Here is a 19,572-nt window from a genome sequence, read left to right as displayed (position 1 = left end):
TAACTAAGAATGATCTAGCAATACCCTGAGAAGACTGATCTAAAGTAGTTTAATAAATACCAACATCCTTACTCGGCTCACGTACCATTCTTTCGGATGTATTTACCGCATACACTGTACTGGTTGATATATATATATTTTTTTTTTCTCTATATAATATTTTATTTATATACATATCAGGTGCAATCAATCAGACTTTACACACCACATGAAGAACAGCTGGCACAAATTCTAAAATGGGCAGCAGAGGATGTTAATAGTTCACAGGTGTGGCCGGCTTTGTCACATCCAAATCAGCATCCAACCAGCGGTATTTACGGTGACGGCGCAGGACCTCAATGGCTTTCTGCTCAAGTGAAGTGGGAGTGATATCAAGGTCTTCTAGGCCTGGTAGATCAGGGAATTTCTTGTCTGTAGTGTGGAATCGATCCACTTTGTCCCTTGATGTCCATTGGTCAAATGGATTCAGTTCAAAAAACCTTGCCAACGAGTGGTAGATAGGGCGAGGTAATGGATACAGGAACAAAGGTCTGTGAGTGACAGAGTAGATATAGCGCACCATGTCGTGGAGGAGATATCGGTTAGGTCCAGCTAAAGCATAGGTCTTTCCCATTGAGTCAGGATCTTTGGCAATGTTTACTATAGCTCGGGCAATATCTGCTACATAAACAGGTTGTTTTACCGTCTTCTTGCCATAAGCCATTAACGGCACTCCACCAAACCAGCGCAAGTTTGCATAATAGTTCAGGAACTTGTCCTCCCGACCGTATATTTCTGAGGGTTTAACGATAATTGCTTCCGGGAGGACCTCCCGCACTGCCTCTTCTCCAATTGCCTTGTTCCTCAGGTATCTGGAGGGACTCTTGATGTCAGCGTTCAGATGGGACACATGGATGAATTTTTCCACTCCGGCCTCCTTAGCCAACAGAACAATGTTTTTACGGATAGTCACAAACACATCTTCAATATATTTTTTTTTGAACTATTGTCTCTGTCTGTTTGTCATCTGCACATTTGTATTGACCCTTTTGTGCTTCATAAAAGCACATATTCCAGACAACACTTTCTAAAAGACAGTCTCCTGTCTTAGGGCTCATGCGCACTGCAGCTCAAAAAAATCTGCTTTTACAGGTGTTTGAGCTTTTATTTTAAGTAGTATTAAATGCTCAATTTTAGAAAATAAAATGCATTCAGAGCTGTTAAGTATTACTTTGTGCATGATTAGCTCTGTGTGTATGTAGATATAGTTACAGAACTATCTTCACACCACCGCCGGCTGCAGGTCTCCGTGTGACGCTTCCCTGAACATCCAGCTGGAGGGGGAAGTGTATGCACTGAGTAACTTCACTCCACTGTTCTGAAGTGGCATTGCCTGTGTAAAGGGGGGGGGGGAAGTAGCTTGCAGCCCTGTATCTTTTTCTATGGACATATGCAGTGTCTGTAGGTGCCAGCTAGAAGCATGCAAGCAAGGGTGGCTACATGGAACACTATAAAGGAATGGAGCCACCCTCAATCAGGTTTTCCCTCAGAGCTGGCTGAAAAATCCAAACAATACAGGTACTAATAGTTCACAAGTTCAAAAAGCAGCATACCTTCAAGATATTACAGCAGCATTCGAAAGAGATAAAACATATATCCTCTAAAATCACTTGCTGCAGGAAATATGTAGGCTGCATAGATTTTATATGTATATCTATATATAGATATATATACAGTATCTCACAAAAGTGAGTACACCCCTCACATTTTTGTAAATATTTTATATCTTTTCATGTGACAACACTGAAGAAATTACACTTTGCTACAAACCGCTGGCAACAAAAGTGAGTACAACCCTAAGTAAAAAAATCCAAATTGGGCCCAATTAGCCATTTTCCCTTTCCGGTGTCATGTGACTCGTTAGTGTTACAAGGTCTCAGGTGTGAATGGGGGAAGTGGATGTGGTAAATTTGGTATTATCACTCTCACTCTCTCATACTGGTCACATGAAGTTCAGCATGGCACCTCTTGGCAAAGAACGCAGAGGATCTGAAAAAAAAAGAATTGTTGCTCTATATAAAGATGGCCTAGGCTATAAGAAGATTGCCAAGACCCTGAAACTGAGCTGCAGCTCAGTGGCCAAGACCATACAGCGGTTTAACAGGACAGGTTCCACTCAGAACAGGCCTCGGCATGGTCGACCAAAGAAGTTGAGTGCACATGCTCAGCGTCATATACATAGGTTGTCTTTGGGAAATAGACGTATGAGTGCTGCCAGCATTGCTGCAGAGGTTGAAGGAGTCAGCCTGTCAGTGTTCATATCATACACTGCACACTGCATCAAATTGGTCTGCATGGCTGTTGTCCCAGAAGGAAGCCTCTTCTAAAGATGATGCACAAGAAAGCCCGCAAACAGTTTGCTGAAGACAAGCAGACTAAGGACATTGATTACTAAAACCATGTCCTGTGGTCTGTTTAGACCAAGATGAACGTATTTGGTTCAGATGGTGTCAAACGTGTGTGGCGGCAACCAGGTAAGAAGTACAAAGACAAGCGTGTCTTGCCTACAGTCAAACTTGGTGGTTGGAGTGTCATGGTCTGGAGCTGCATGAGTGCTGCTGGCACTAAGAAGCTACAGTTCGTTGTGGGAACCATGAATGCCAACATTTACTGTGACATAAAGAAGCAGAGCATGTTCCCCTCCCTTTGGAGACTAGGCTGCAGAGCAGTATTCCAACATAATGACCCCAAACACACCTCCAAGATGGCCACTGCCTTGCTAAAGAGGCTGAGAGTAAAGATGATGGACTGGCCAAGCATGTCTCCAGACCTAAACTCTATTCTGTGGGGCATCCTCAAATGGAAGGTGGAGGAGGGCAAGGTCTCTAACATCCACCAGCTCCATGATGTTGTCATGGAGGAGTGGAATAGGACTCCAGTGGCATCCTGTGAAGCTCTGGTGAATTCCATGCCCAAGAGGGTTAAGGCAGTGCTGAGAAATGATGGTGACCATGCAAAATAATGACACTTTGGCCCAATTTAGACATTTTCACTTAGGGGTGTACTCACTTTTTTTGCCAGCAGTTTAGACTTTAATGGCTGTGTTTAGAGTTCTTTTGAGGGGACAGAAAATGGTTATGCTTTGCATCTATTAAGGTTCTTGCGGTAAAACCAAGGAAGCTTAGACTTTTGTAGTGTATCAATGCTTTACTAAACAGAAAAACTGCACATACAACTGTAGGAGGCACAATACAACACAATTAATGGCTTACAATATATATGCCTACAAATAAAAGCATGTACAATGTGTATGCATTAAAGCAGATGTCCCCTGGAAAAAAAATATATTAAAAGCCAGCAGCTACAAATACTGGCACCCCCCCTTCTTTCCCTTCTAAGAAGATCACCTTAATTGAAGAGTTTTTGGACAACTTTCTTCTTTTTTCTTTTTTTCGTTTGGGACTTTTACAGACTCTGTATATTTGATCATATTGAATCACATTTTCATCAATGCGCAGCGCTGTCTGCAATATTTTGGGACTTTATTTATCAATCATTTTTTAGGCAATTATATATTGTTCACATATGTTGATTTAACTATTATCCAATCACGGATCAGGTCCCTGATTTTGGATTTGGATTTTGACACTTTTGCACTAATCAAGGTTTGTGTCTAGTATAGAGCGCCCTCTATCCCCACTTCTAACGTTCACAATCCAGCATTGTTTATGAGGAGCAGCTTTTTTATTTTATTTTGTAGATTACTATTTAGGTAATTAGGCGCGGAATTTTTTTGCTATTTACAAATACTGCAGCTGCTGACTTTTAATATCGGCACACTTACCTGTCCTGGAGTCCAGCGCCGTCCGCAGCAGAGGACGAGCGATCGCTCGTCACTCTTCTGCCCCCACGCCATCCTCGGTTAGGGAACCAGCAAGTAAAGCGCTCCGGCTTCACTGCCCGGTTCCCTACGGCGCATGTGCATGAGTGTTTACCAGAACACAACGGGGGGGGGGGATCTGACGTCCTGCCTGCAGTCTACCCGCAGACTGTGTGGCGGGAAGTGGGTGCAAATATATGTCTTTAGACAGGTATCTGCACCCCCATCCCCCCTGAAAGGTGTCAAATGTGACACCGGAGGGGGGAGGGTTTCGATGGGCGGAGGTGGAGGGTGGAGCTCCGCTTTAAGTAAACTAAACAGTTACTCAACTTAGGGTTTAAGATGTAATGTCCTTCATGGTTCCTTGCTCAGTCCAACTTAAAATGTCTCCAGAGTTATCCAGCTTCCGGCAGCCATGCGTTACGGCAATAAAGTCACTATAGCGATGGCAACACATATACCACCTCTTGACTTTATAGCATGATATAGGAAACTTCAACATCTCTAAAAGCCTTTTGTCTAGGAAAGGGTGAAATAAACCCTCCGTATTGTAAATGGGAGGAAAAAATTCCCTTTCGACCCCCATATCTTCTGGGCGGTCAGACTTTTTTGTTTTGTATTCCCTGGAAGGCTGCGACATTACTTTTGAGCAGGGTAAACATTGTCTTTGGCAGTTTGTAAATAAAGTCCCAGATGAAAGTCTCTTGTCCTCTTGGTCATAAGGAAATGCTCAGATGAAAGTCCACTCCAATTCAGCCACCATCAGGAAATCATTCACATCTTCCTCAGGCTCGCTTCTGGTCTGCCTCCTCCCATCTAGCATGGTCATCTGCTCTGCCTGCTTCACCTCTCGATGCTCAGTACCTGAAAAGAGTAAGAGACAAAGCAGATTATATGTTCCTTCCAACTGTACCAAAATTGGCTCACTGCTCACATTTCTCTATCTGCCCACTTCTAACTGCAAAACTATTGCAGGGTGCCCACTGTTGCCTTGAAACACTTTCACGGAAAGGCATTGACTTCCAACCTAACAAATAAACGTGCATGTCTCTCCGTGCTGTCCTGGGAAGCACACAGGCCTGCTGCTGTCCAGTCTTCACAGCATAGCACATTTTTTGCAAAATGCCCCATTGTATGGCAACAGAAACGCTTAATGTGACTGAATCTACCATTCCCTACCACTTCTTAAAGTGGAGGTTCACCCGGAAATGATAATTTTTAACCTTAGATTGATGCTCATTTTGTCTAGGGGAATCGGCTAGTTTTTTTAAAATCAAAGCTGTACTTACCGTTTTAGAGAGCGATCTTCTCCGCCGCTTCCGGGTATGGGCTGCGGGACTGGGCGTTCCTATTTGATTGACAGTCTTCCGACAGGCTTCCGACAGTCGCATCCATCGCGTCACGATTTTCCGAAAGTAGCCGAACGTCGGTGCGCAGGCGCCGTATAGAGCCGCACCGACGTTCGGCTTCTTTCGGCTACTCGTGACGCAATGGATGCGACCGTCGGAAGCCTGTCGGAAGACTGTCAATCAATTAGGAACGCCCAGTCCCGAAGACCATACCCGGAAGCGGCGGAGAAGATCGCTCTCTAAAACGGTAAGTACAGCTTCGATTTTAAAAAAAATAGCCAATTCCCCTAGACAAAATGAGCATCAATCTAAGGTTAAAACAATTTTTTAGGGTGAACTCCCGCTTTAAACAATGCTGGTGTAGGAATCCCATCTATTTCCTCTCTAGGGATCCCCACCTTAAGTAAATCAATCCACATGTGCCTCCTGGTGATCATAGGCCTTGCCTTCCTTGTATCTGAATCAACTCAACTCTGTAATTTTATCTGATAAAAAACCTCTACTTCCCGCTTATGGGAAGTAACAGTGGCACATGCCCTACTTCTGCTTACAGGCTTCGGCCTTTGTCCTTTCTTGGGGCATCATTAAACTTGTTCATGAAGACTGCACACCGCTCATTTAAATCTTAAGCTCTGCCTACAGGGGTTTGAACACGCTTAAAAGCCTCTGCAGGTTTAAATTTGATTACCCTCCTTTCTTAATCTTTTGCCTTGCTTGCAGTTTCTTCCAAACACTTGGATGCTACTGCAAGCTGCTCCTTCACAAAATCTTTCTAATTCTGCCTTTTCCCTCTTTTCAGATTCAATATGTAGAAGTGCAAACCAAACACAGCAACTGCCCGCGTCTCTCCCTTACTGAACCCAAAACGTTTGATACTATTATCTGGGGAAAGATCAGAGACTCCATCCTCTGTTCAAAGAAGAAGCATATTCAGCAAGCTCCTTTACAACAGACATCCACTGAGTGTTTCTGGCCCAGATAGGAAGGGTGCACGCCTTCAAGTGCTCCTGGTAACCAGAAACCTTTGCAGCCTTACTCTTCCTAAACAGTGTATGCAGCATCTTCCCCCCAGCACAAGCAACAAAACACACCATAGAAAACAGGTCTGCTTCAGTTGAGATTTTAGCATAAATACGGTCACCAGCCCCCAATGTAATGCTTTGCATGCATCTCTTTTAAAGATCTTACGGTAAAACCAAGTAAGCTTAGACTTCTGCAGTGTATGAATGCTTTACTAAACGAGAAAGCTGCACATACAAACTGTAGGATGCACAATACAACACAACTTATAGCTTGCAAAATATGCCTACAAATATAAGCATGTACAATATGTATACCTTACGTAAACTAAACAGTTACTCAACTTAGGGGTCAAGATGTAATGTACTTCATGGTCCTTGCTCAGTCCAACTTAAAAGCATCTCCAAAGTTATCCAGCTTCCAGCAGCTATGTGTGACTCCATCGTCCTTCCAAACACATCTCTTATCTGAACACATGTTTCTTTCAAAGGCTCCCCAAGCCCTTTCCACCCATTTCCAGCATACACCAATTTCCTCTGCTCAGCTCGAAAACCTATCCATCTGGTTTATTAACATATCAATGGAGGGGGTTTGGGAGGCCTGGCTTCAAAACATATGGTCTCAAATAATATATCTAACTCCAATAATGTCACTATAGCCATGGCAACACACCTTGTTAGTTGACTTTTTGGAATAGATTTAAATACTCCAGGGGAGTGAAAACTTTTATAATATAAAAGTTGGTTGCAATCTGTAGGTTTTACATATAGATCACTGGAAAGTCTGCCATTCCTAACCACAATACATGTGTCCAAAAAACGATTTTTTTTTTACTGACTCATATTAAGTCAGTCATATTAAGTTGTAGTCCCAGGTTAAAATAATTAATATAAGCATGGAATAATAATGTGTTCAGATCACCCTCCCATATAGCAAATTCATTGTCCAGAAATCGGAACCAACACTTATAATTTTCTTTAAATAAAACATTATTATATATATGAAAGCTTTTTCAGTCATATCGACAAATGTATTTGCATATGGGGGGCACATTTGAGACCATCGCCACACCCCTGAGTTGCCAATAGTATGTTTCTTTGAAAAGAAAAATGTTTTCCTCCAAAACCATTTCCAATAACTGTATCAAACAAATACAAAATAATTTATCATTGTGTAACACGCACACTAATTTTAAGAGGGATGTTTCAGGGAAAAAAAACTTTCCACAGACCCGTTTACATTTCAAAGCCCCCCTGCAGATTACATAGACCCATTTATATTACACAAAACCCTGCAATTACACTATGCAGACCCCCGCACATTACACAGACCCCCCACACATTGCACAGACACCCCCCTCCACCTTTACATTGCGCAGACCCCCGCATATTACACAGACCCCCACTCATTGCACAGTCCCCCTGCACTCCCAAGAGACCCCAGTCTCCTGGGACAGCACTGCCAGAGTACTCTGAGGTTACAAAACAAATCAGTGCCAGTCCCTTTTCATAGATTATTCTTGCACTATGTCACGGTCATTGTAAACCAAAGCCTGCAAATATCTCATTGGCTCTATTCTTTCTGGCTGGTCACATGATCGCTCTCCTCTGATGTTTCACATGACCGCTCTCCTCCAATCTAAAGCTACAGTCAGAGTAGGAGCAGAAGGAGGATGGCGGTTGGAAAGAACGGTGAGAATTAGGTATTTGTGGGATTCGATTTACTATGACACTTACACAGTCTACAATGGATCTATGTAAAGGGGCTGGCACTGATTTTTTTTTTCTTTAGAATACACCAGCGGGCTGTCCCAGGGCCAGGAGAGGCGGGGTGGCTGGCATGACAAAACCCCCAATGTGTGGCACCCAGGGTGGACTGCCCAATCCCCGCACTCCCCTCGTTGGTACAAATGAAATATCGGTGTATAACACAGACACTGTTTGTCCCCTGTTTTCAGGGGAAAAAAGTGTGTGTTTTACGCTGATAAATACAGTCAACTGTTTATTTTTTTTATTGCGTAATCCTGACTTAGTCAGGAGTCGGCGACATGTTTCAGTTCCCAATTCATGAGGGTTAATGGTATACAAACTTGAAATATCCCATGTCACCAGAAATGAATATGTGACTAACGTTAAATCATTAATTTTCATCAGAAAATCATGGAGAGTCCCGTATATAGGAACTCATCTGTGTAATTAATGGTGTCAAACACTTATCCAAATATATAGCCAAAGGCTCTGTATGAGGCTTCATGAGAGGATGGTATCCTCATTCGAGGCTGTGTCCTATGCCCAGTTGCATTTCAGGCCGCTACAACAAGACATCTTGTTGGCTTGGAACAGGAGAGGAAAAGCCCTAAATTATCCAATATTCTTATCTCCTGGGGCATGCTTAAGCCTATGCTGGTGGTTACAGGATCAGAACCTGCAAAAGGTTCTGATCCTCCCGGTAACTTGAAGAGTACTGACCACAGAAAGTGGTCAAGGACAGACCAGATCGTGCCCATCAACACTGAAAATAGAAAGGAAAGCACTCATATGGCCACATCCGTTAATGTTATAAAGGGAACAAAGAGATAAAGGGTACCAAAATGGTTACCCAAAAGGTCGGACTTTATAGGCACAATGGAGAATATATCAAAACAATTACAATTTTTATTGAAAAAAGTACATGATACATATAAAGCATTTAAGAAGAATTAAAAAAACATATATATATATAAAATACATGATATATAGTGAGCCCCTGTGCGTCAATGCGTTTCGCTGTTAAGCTTCGTCAGGACACATTCAGGGTTGATTGGTGGAAACGGGTCTCACTATCTAGAATAAAGCATGTGTTATAATTTTGTGACATAGTAACACACTGCAGTGGCCTATATAAACCACCAGGGCGGAGTCGTTCAGCTCTGAAAGAGGTGAACCACATACTAGCCTGGGCAGAGTGACATGTGCCAATTATATCAGCAGTCCAAATCCCGGGAATAGAGAACTGGAAGGCAGATTCTCATGCGCCAGCAGATCTGCCCGGGGGAATGGTCCCTACGCCCGGAGGTGTTCCAGGAAATTTGCCAATGTTGGGAATGGCCAGAGGTCGACCTACTGGCATCCAGGTTCAACAAGAAAGTACAGCAGTTTGTCCTGAACATAGGATCCTCTGGCAATCGGAGCAGATGCTCTGATAATTCCATGGAGCCAATGCTCCCTGGTTTATGCTTTTCCTCCGATCCCTCTCCTTCCACAGGATTCGGAAAGAGGGAGTTTCAGTCATTCTGGTGGTGCCAGCCTGGCCCAGAAGACCCTGGTTCCCGGAAAATTTTGAGACTAACAATGGACGCTTCAACAGCGCCCCGATCTACTGTCTCAAGGTCCTATATTCCAACCCAATTTACAGTCTCTAAATTTAACAGCATGGCTATTGAAGCCAGGGTGTTAAAGGACCGTGGCATCTCAGGACCAGTGGTGTCTACCCTAGTAAATGCTAGAAAAGCTGTCACTAGGAAGATCTATTATAAGGTTTGGAAGACTTGTATTGCTTGGTGTGAAGCCAGAAAATGGCATCCTCAGAAATACGTGATTGGGAGAATTCTCTCTTTTCTACTGTCAGCTGTAGAAATCAAATTTGCTTTGAGTACAATCAGAGGTCAAGTTACGGCCCGATCAGTATTCTTCCAATTCACTGATTTGAACCTTTATGCAGGTGGCGACTCGCTTGTTTCCCCATTAGGTCACCTATGTGTCCTTGTGACTTGAACTTTGTGTTATCTGTACTACAGAAACAACCATTTGAACCCATTAGGGAAATTCCTGATGGCTATCACCTCGGCTAGGAGGGTGTCAGAGTTGGTGGCTCTGTCATGCAGGGAACCATATTTAATCCTTCACCACGACATCCTTTTTGCCAAAAGTGGTCTCAGCCTTTTATTTAAATCAGGACATTATATCGCCTTTTTTCTCTCAGCCTCATTTGGCAGAAGAGAGACGACTGTACTCCTTGGACGTTGTCCTGGCAGTTGAGGTTTATTTGTCTAGGTAAAAAGTGAAATTATGTGCAGTGCTCAAAACATGGAAATACTGTACCTGTTGCCGAGAATGTGTTTCCAGCACGACAACATCGCGCTGATTCTCGGTGACAGGGTGCCGACATCTCGCACTCGCTGGAATAGAAAAAGTACATTCCAGCAAGCGCGTCCTAGAAGCGACGGGATCCGACTTGGATTCCCGCCAATTCTAACTGCAGCGTTTGGTATGAATCCTGAGAGGGAACTCCACGCCAAATTTTAAATAAAAAAACGGCATGGGTCCCCCCCAGGGGCATACCAGGCCCTTGGGTCCCCCACCGGCGTGGGGGGTCCCCCCACAATCCATACCAGACCCGTATCCAAAGCACGCTGCCCGGCCGGTAAGGAAAAGTGGGGATGAGCGAGCCCCCCCCTCCTGAGCCGTACCAGGCCGCATGCCCTCAACATGGGAGGGTTGGGTGCTCTGGGGCAGGGGGCACACTGTGGCCCCCCACCCCAGAGCACCCTGTCCCCATGTTAAGGACAGGGCCTCTTCCCGACAACCCTGGCCGTTGGTTGTCGGGGTCTGCGGGCGGGGGGCTTATCGGAATCTGGGAGCCCCCTTTAAAGGAAGGAGAAGGCACCGGAGAGCGAGCGAGAGAAGAACCGGGGAGCGCCGAGACAACAGCAGAGAAGATGGAAGAAGACCCCCCGGAGAGCGGAGAAGACCCCCAGAGAGTGGAAGAGAACCAGACGGCGGTGAAGCCCCTTTGCCAAAGAAGGACTCCCTTGTAAAAGAGCTAAAGAGAGGGGGGCCCTTGGAGCTGACTAATAAATTACTTTAAAAACCCTGTGTCGTGTGTTTATTTTCTTTTACACTTTGCCTCCAGGTGAATGGGTAGGGGTACGATGTACCCCATATTCATTCACCTAGGGTGGGGGGCCGCCCCCCCGCCCGCAGACCCCGACAACCAATGGCCAGGGTTGTCGGGAAGAGGCCCTGTCCTTATCAACATGGGGACAGGGTGCTCTGGGGTGGGGGGGCCGCAGTGTGCCCTCCTGCTCCAGAGCACCCAACCCCCCCCATGTTGAGGGCATGCAGCCTGGTGCGGCTCAGGAGGGGGGGTGCTCGCTCGTCCCCACTCCTTTCCTGACCGGCCGGGCAGCGTGCTTTGAATACGGGTCTGGTATGGATTGTGGGGGGACCCCCACGCCAGTTTTTCGGCGTAGGGGGGGTCTCCTTACAACCCATACAAGACCTAAGGGCCTGGTATGCCCCTGGGGGGGGGAACCCATGCCGGTTTTTTATTTAAAATTTGGCGTGGAGTTCCCTCTCAGGATTCATACCAAACGCTGCAGCTAGAATTGGCGGGAATCCAAGTCGGATCCCCGTCGCTTCTATGACGGCTTTGTCTCCATCGCGGCAAGCCAGCTTGGCGCTGGCTTCCGCGATGGGGCTTGTAGGTGGTCAATCTCGCCGAGAAAGGGAGCGAGATTGACACAACATCGCGGTCACCCACTGTATGTACACAAACTAATGTACACTGTGCAATGACCACAAAAACTAATAATAATGAGAACTAGAAAATGCATTTCCTGCAGAAATGTGTGGGAATGCTGAATTGCTAAAGTGAACTGGATGAATAGCTTAAATCCTTAAGAAAAAGTTGAAGAAGCGAGAATAGTTGGAAAAGTAGGAATGGTTTTAAAGTAAACATGAATTTAATTTAAAACAGTTTAACACTACCACTAATGTATGAAAGATGTGGAATATTTAACCACTTGCTTACTGGGCACATATACCCCCCTCCTGCCCAGGTGAAATTTCAGCTTCCGGCACTGCGTCGCTTTAACTGACAATTGCGCGGTCGTGCGACGTGGCTCCCAAACAAAATTGACGTCCTTTTTTCCCCACAAGTAGAGCTTTCTTTTGGTGGTATTTGATCGCCTGTGCAGTTTTTATTTTTTGCGCTATAAACAAAAAAGAGCGAAATTTTTGAAAAAAAATACAATATTTTTTACTTGTTGCTATAATAAATAGCCCAATTAAAAAAAAAAAAAAAAATAATTCTCAGTTTAGGCCGATACGTATTCTACATATTTTTGGTAAAACAAAAAAAAAAAAATCGCAATAAGCGACCGTTTTGCGCAAAAGTTATAGCGCCTACAAAATAGGGGACAGAATTGTGTTTTTTTTTTACTAGTAATGGCGGTGATCTTTATTGGGACGGCGACATTATGGCGGACACATCGGACACATTTTTGGCGCCATTCACATTTATACTGCGATCAGTGCTATAAATATGCACCAATTACTGTATAAATGTGACTGGCATTGAAGGGGCGCGCTCTCACTGGACACCACACGGCAGCCTCTATCCACTCAGAGTGAGGCTTGGCTATCGCGCACGCGCGGTAGCATATTGCAATTCACGACACATAAACAATGCAGGGCTACTATGCTCTTCTGTGCTTGTTAGCACATGCAAACGAGGCTTGGCTCTGGCGCACGCGCGGTCGCATATGTCGACCGTGGCGTGTTAAACCTTCACAGTTTGCCTCACCTAATATTTATTTTGTACATTTCAAGCACTTTAACGGCCAGTGCATTTCATTTTTTATTTTATTCAGTATGTCCATGTTACACTCTTAATGACTACATTCCAAATATAACAGACACATCAAAGACACTACACCCAAATTCTCTGTGAGGTTCCTGTTTCATATAGAGGCTTGGAGTGCAAACTGCAGCGCCATCTTGGATAGGTGATGTGCTGCTTGTGATTGCTGATTGTTGAGGGTGAGTCAGATCTTCATTTGATTGGATGTGATTACATGGACTATACATATATTGGAGTGGGCTGCAGTGGAGAGATACCCCAGACGATGTGCTTTTGACCACGAAACGCGTCGGGAGGACTCCACTGTCGCCCCATTTACATGCAAGAGCTCTTTTACTTCCAGCCAAATGTAAGTTTGATAGCTGTGAATAAACACGTATTTTTTCTTTTATACGGAGTTACGCTATGTGGCCACTTCTCTTTATTTTTCCCTATGCACCACTAACACACTGAGCCAATTGGTTTTGGGATACCAACATCAGTATAGCTTCCGGCTTACTCCTGGGGACCTATTCCATATAAGGACCTACCCACCAGTTGGACCTACGCTTCCTGCCAAGGATCGCTGTTTGACAATTGTCATATAAAGCCTTGACTGACCTCTTTTGGCATATGCCACCAGTGGTCAACAAGTTCCGGTAAGCCTGCACTTTTTCCGGTGATGGGATTGTCACGATAAAGGAGTCACGCTTTTTCCATTTATTCACTGTTTCACTTGAATGATTTGTGGATGTTGATGAACTTTGCTATATACATCGGATCATCACACTTAGGAGTTCTGTTGGACTCTGCTTTTATGTTTGATACCACCTTAGGTGTATCAGTTCACGTGCCAGTCGGCACTGTTGTCACTCCTCGCTACAGAGGAATTTCACATGTTTCATAATTTGTGTCCAACATTTATTAATGTTATATGTGTTTTGTTTTTTACTACACACATTTTTGGTATTTTGATATTCATTTATTAATTTTAGCGCTACACATACGTATTTCTTGGTTGTTTTGCTTTTTTGAATGAGCCGTGTCAGCAGCTACCATTTACGCACACCCGGCAGCGCAGGGTATCCACTCTCTTACTGTATAAATGTGACTGGCATTGAAGGGGTTAACACTAGGGGGTGAGGAAGGGGTTAAATGTTCCCTGTATCGTGTTCCAACTGTAGGTGTAGAGGGGGTTGACTGGGGGAGGTGACCAATCTGTGTCCCTATGTACAAGGGACACAGATCGGTCTCCTCTCCAGAGACAGGACGCTGTCTCTGTGTGAGCCGGCAATGAGAGATGATCTCAAATGTTTACATTTGAGATCATCTCTCATTGGCCGCACAGATCGCATAGCAAACGGCCACTCTGATTGGCCGTTCGCCGCGATCTGTGATTGGCTGTGTCCAAGGGACACGGCCAACACAGTGTTTCCCCGCTGCGCGCTCGGGGAACGCCAAAAGGGGCGGACGTCAATTGACGTCCAGTTGGATTTTCAGGTCCGCGCTGTAGCCATCATTCGGCTATAGCGCGGGCCTCAGGTGGTTAAAGGTTTTTTGAAAAGCTTTTTGATCATTAATCCCCACACCTAATGAGTGAGAGACAGTGTGAGAGAACCCTTCAAACAAGCCTTAATAAATCCACAACCGTACATGCTATCAAAACAGCGACTTCACCGTTGGAGACGCATGTTTTTTTTAACATATCGGTATAAAAGTTATTTTGATCAACTTAAAAATGTGGACATGTCATCGATTTTAAAAGTTCAAAGATTAAATTGCAATACTTGCGCTGTAAGGTGTGGGATAGGGAGTATGTAATGGACAGTAATATTTATGAGTGACTGGTGAAAATATTATTTAGTGAGAACAATATGATAAAACATATAACAGTGAGACCAATACAAGGACAGTCCTTAATGAACAAGTCTGCACTCCAAGAAGGTCCAGATCCAGTGCAGTCCTGCCGTGCATTAATGTGCTCCAAACGGAGATAAATCCTAATCTCCAGCGGTGCAGGTATTGTGTAAAAATAAAAATGCAATCAAAAAATGAAAATACGAAAAGTACACGGAAAACAGTCCTGAAGGAAATATATATGAGACCCTTAGATCCGTAATATAGGTGAAAATAGGATAGTTGAGCCAACACCAAAGTTATATGTAAACACCTTCGGTGAACCCAGCTGCTCACCTCGAGTTGACCACAATATGTCCAGGTCAAACTGGTCTAGATGGTTACAATCCACAAATAACACATGTAAATCTCCATCCGATGTTTAACATGAAAAAACAAAGTAAAAAGACAAAAAGAGGCTGATGGTGAAATACCGTCACAAAAAAGATATTAGCAAATGGGATCTTGGCGAATGGGAATGCACTCACATGTGAGTGAGAGATCTCAGACTCATATCCACGAGTACCGCACTCGTCGGTCCCTCTATCTTTCCTCTGCTTCTTTCCACTAGTTCTCAGGGTTCAGAGCCAGCATCTGAATATAAATATTACTGTCCATTACATACTCCCTATCCCACACCTTACAGCGCAAGTATTGCAATTTAATCTTTCTGTTTCACTTTAGTCTATCGAGGTAGACTTTTATATTTGCAGCAGTATTTTTAGTTTGTCCCCCTCCTTTCACTTTTCAGACAGCGCAGGAGTTTACTCTATCTAGATTTTAAAAGTTCGCTGTGCATTTCACTAGGAAATGTGAAGAATTTTATACAGGACAGTCAATGGAAGAAAGTGTAGAACTCTTGTCATTTGGAAGCTCAACCAGCCAAAAGTAAGAGGTTTATAACAAAACTCATTGGCTGATACTAGACAAAAATACCTACGTTTTGATGTATAAATTGTGCATGACAAGTAGATCTTGTGGGCGTGAGAGCAATTTATAGAGAAGGAACTAAGATCATTTTTTTAAGGCTCTTTGCTCTAGCTATAACATCATCCACTCTAAGCAGGCCCAATAGACACTCACTAAGCTAGAACGGCTTTTTCACAAAAAATGTAAAAGATATCAAACTGAAAGATATAGCCGGACAGCTGAATATTTTGTGAACATTTTAAAGTTTGTTAAAATTTACTGAAATGATCACTAAACTTAATCGTTTAAACAGTGTCTATTGGGCAGCTTAGATTGGATGATGTCACAGCTAAAGCACAGAGCCTTAATTTTTTTTATCTTGATTCCTTCTCTATAAATTGCTCTCAAGCCCCACAAGATTTACTTGTCATACACAATTTATACATCAATGTATAAGTATTTTGTATTTTGTCTAGTTTCAGGCAATGTGCTCAGCTGTGTGATACGCCTTTTACTTTTGTCTGGTTATGCTTCCAAATGACAAGAGTTCTACACTTTCTTCCATTGACTGTCCTGTATAAAAAAAAAATTTAGGGAAATTTTTTTTTGAGAAAAAAAAAATCTTTTGTGAAATAAAAATTCAGTTTATAGTGTCTGCTTTTCAAAAAAACTTTAAATATTACACCTTTCATACATTAGCGGTGTTAAACTTTTTTAATGAAATTCATGTTTATTTTAAAATCATTCCTACTTTTCCAACTATTCTCACTTCTTCAACTTTTTCTTACGGATTTAAGCTATTCATCCAGTTAGCTTTAGCAATTAAGTTATTTAGCATTCCCACACATTTTCTGCAGGAAATGCATTTTCTAGTTAGTGGGAATGCTCAATAGCATTCCCAGTATTGTTATTTGTTTTTTATTATTCTTAATTTTTATTTTGTTCCGTACGTTTTTTGGCTCTGCGTAACTTCTGCATACGTTCAGCTATTAAAACCATTCAACTTTTTAAAATGTTCAGCTCTTTCAAATAATGATGGAATTTCTTAATTTTTTTTGTACTATTTATACTTCTTAACCACTTAAGGACCGGACCAATATGCAGCTAAATGACCCAATTCGGCACTGCGTCGCTTTAACAGACAATTGCGCGGTCGTGCGACGTGGCTCCCAAACAAAATTGGCGTCCTTTTTTCCCCACAAATAGAGCTTTCTTTTGGCGGTATTTGGTCACCTCTGCGGTTTTTATTTTTTGCGCTATAAACAAAAATAGAGCGACAATTTTGAAAAAAATGCAATATTTTTTACTTTTTGCTATAATAAATATCCCCCAAAAACATATCTAATTTTTTGTTTCCTCAGTTTAGTCCGATACGTATTCGTCTACCTATTTTTGGTAAAAAAAATTGCAATAAGTGTTTATCGATTGGTTTGCGCAAAATTTATAGCGTTTACTAAATAGGGGATAGTTTTATTGCATTTTTATTATTTTTTTTTTTTTTTTTACTACTAATAACGGCGAACAGCGATTTTTTTTCGTGACTGCGACATTATGGCGGACACTTCGGACAATTTTGACACATTTTTGGGACCACTGTCATTTTCACAGCAAAAAATGCATTTAAATTGCATTGTTTATTGTGAAAATGACAGTTGCAGTTTGGGAGTTAAACACAGGGGGGCGCTGAACGTGCTAGGCTTCACCTAGTGTGTGTTTACAACAGTAGGGGGTGTGGCTGTAGGACTGACATCATCGATTGTGTCTCCCCTATAAAGGGGATGACACGATCAATGCGCCGCCACAGTGAAGCACGGGGAAGCCGTGTTTACATACGGCTCTCCCCGTTCTTCAGCTCCGGGGAGCGATCGCGACGGAGCGGCTATAAACGAATAGCCGCGCTGTCGTCCCGGATCGCTCCCCGAGGGGATCCGACCGCTGCATGTAGCGCGGGGGGGTCCCGATCGGACCCACGTCTAGGCAGGCACGTACAGGTACGTTGATGTACCTGTCTGTGCCATTCTGCCGACGTATATCTACATGAGGCGGTCGGGAAGTGGTTAAAATATTAAGCTTTTTAACACTTTTTTTTAACATTAAAGTGAATGAGAGCATGCTTCAATCCTTAAAATCTTCTTCCACTCCCAAAAGTTTCAGCTCCTTCATACTTTCACCTACAGATGCCAAACAAACTTTAAAATGTCCACAAAATTTTCAGCTATCCGGCTATATCTTTTCAGTTTGATATCTTTTACACTTTTTGTGAAAAAGCTGTTAAAATTTCCTGAAATGACCACTAAACTTAATCGATTAAACAGAGTGTGTATTGGGCTTATTCTTTGCAAACTTTTAAAGCCAACAATTCAGTTTAGTGTCAGCTTTTCAAAAAACCTTCAACTATTCCACATCTTTCATATATTGGTTTTGGTGTTAAACTTTTTTAATGAAATTCGTGTTTATTTTAAAACCATTCCTACTTTTCCAACTATTCTCACTTCTTCAACTTTTTCTTACGGATTTAAGCTATTCATCCAATTAGCTTTAGCAATTCAGCATTCCCACGCATTTTCTGCAGGAAATGCATTTTCTAGTTGAGATTGAGGTCTGTACTGCATTACGCCTATAGGTGGCGAGCCAAATGCCGATGATCATTGTATTTCCTGTTGACGATGTGATGGATGTGAAAGAGAAAAAACAGAGCAACAGGCGCCTCTTAGTAAGACTGTTTTAAAATTTAATAGCCAAATGCATTAAAACACTCACATTTAAATATCTGTATGTTCAGCGAAGGGGAGTCCAGTAGAGTCAAATGTGGATCTCTGCAGTTTAGATTGTGTTTTATGTGCAATCCAAGCACATAAAAAGACCACACATAGCCCATAACCACAGCTTGAGAAAGGAGCGCACACCTTGCATAATCTCTTGGTGTGCATGCTCGGAAACGCGTCGCTTTACGGCAGTACAGTCATTCTCTCCACTGGACTCTGCACTCCAGTCTTCTCTGTGACTGGTCAAATGCGCCCCAAGCCTCGTTTTGGGTCCTGTATGAATCCCGGAAGTCGCCTGTGACACAGGACGCAGACAACATGGAGGAATTAAGCTGAAACACCATCTAAACTGCAGAGATCCATATTTGACTCTACTGGACTTCCCTGCGCTGAACATAAATATATTTAAATGTGAGTGTTTTAATGCATTTGGCTATTAAATTTTAAACAGTCTTACTAAGAGGCACCTGTTGCTCTGTTTTTTTCTTTTACATATCTGGAATGGCTTCAACTCCCTGTACAAGGCTGCCCTACCTGCAAAGATTGTACATCTTCACACAGAGCTATACATGCTCAAAGGACTACCTTATGAACTTACTTATTTGGCTTGGTTCATGTCCATGTCCTCATAGGAGGCTTTGTGTGTCAGCTGATCCGGGTTACTTTCTATGTGGATCACAGTGAGGCTTGATGCACAAAAGCCCGCCTCCTCACATGCCAATGGATTTTACAACTCTATGCAGAAGTGAGGCTTGGAATGCAAGCCACTGTGCCATTTTGTTCAAACCAGGAAGTGCAGTGTCCACATGCAGGAAGCATCAATTATGATCACAGGTTGGAAATTTTACTATTGGGCCTCATAAGATATACAGTACAGACCAAAAGTTTGGACACACCTTCTCATTCAAAGAGTTTTCTTTATTTTCATGACTATGAAAATTGTAGATTCACACTGAAGGCATAAAAACTATGAATTAACACATGTGAAATTATACATAACAAAAAAGTGTGAAACAACTGAAAATATAATTTATATTCTAGGTTCTTCAAAGTAGTCACCTTTTGCTTTGATTACTGCTTTGCACACTCATGGCATTCTCTTGATGAGCTTCAAGAGGTAGTCGCCTGGCGCAGCACCCCATCACTCTCCTTCTTGGTCAAATATCCCTTACAC

The 19,572-nt window shown here is 43.0% G+C and overlaps 2 protein-coding genes across 7 annotated transcripts in view; one reads left to right on the top strand and one right to left on the bottom strand.

Annotated features, from left to right (window-relative positions):
• Nucleotides 1–19,572, top strand: part of ICE1 (interactor of little elongation complex ELL subunit 1) — a 537,335-nt gene that overhangs the window by 456,246 nt on the left and 61,517 nt on the right. The gene's annotated exons all lie outside the window — the stretch shown is intronic.
• Nucleotides 138–9,418, bottom strand: LOC120939672 (NADH dehydrogenase [ubiquinone] 1 alpha subcomplex subunit 9, mitochondrial-like). Its single transcript, XM_040352007.1, has 3 exons — nt 9,331–9,418; nt 4,620–4,723; nt 138–982 (listed from the first exon to the last, which is right to left on the bottom strand). The coding sequence occupies exons 1-3, from the start codon at nt 9,416–9,418 to the stop codon at nt 254–256; spliced, it is 921 nt and encodes a 306-aa protein (XP_040207941.1). The 3' UTR covers nt 138–253.

This window comes from Rana temporaria, chromosome 5 (assembly GCF_905171775.1).
Source record: "Rana temporaria chromosome 5, aRanTem1.1, whole genome shotgun sequence".
NCBI lineage: Eukaryota > Metazoa > Chordata > Amphibia > Anura > Ranidae > Rana > Rana temporaria.
Note: the sequence above shows the minus strand (reverse complement) of the source record. Positions and strands in the feature narration are given on the sequence as shown.

Coding starts and splice junctions, on each gene's coding strand:
- LOC120939672 (XM_040352007.1), bottom strand. CDS start 9,418: ATGGAATTATCAGAGCATCTGCTCCGATTGCCAGAGGATCCTATGTTC. Junction 4,724..9,330: donor CTTGTTGAACCTGGATGCCA/GTAGGTCGACCT, acceptor TACTCTTTTCAG/GTACTGAGCATCGAGAGGTG. Junction 983..4,619: donor ATGTGAATGATTTCCTGATG/GTGGCTGAATTG, acceptor CAGAGACAATAG/TTCAAAAAAAAATATATTGA.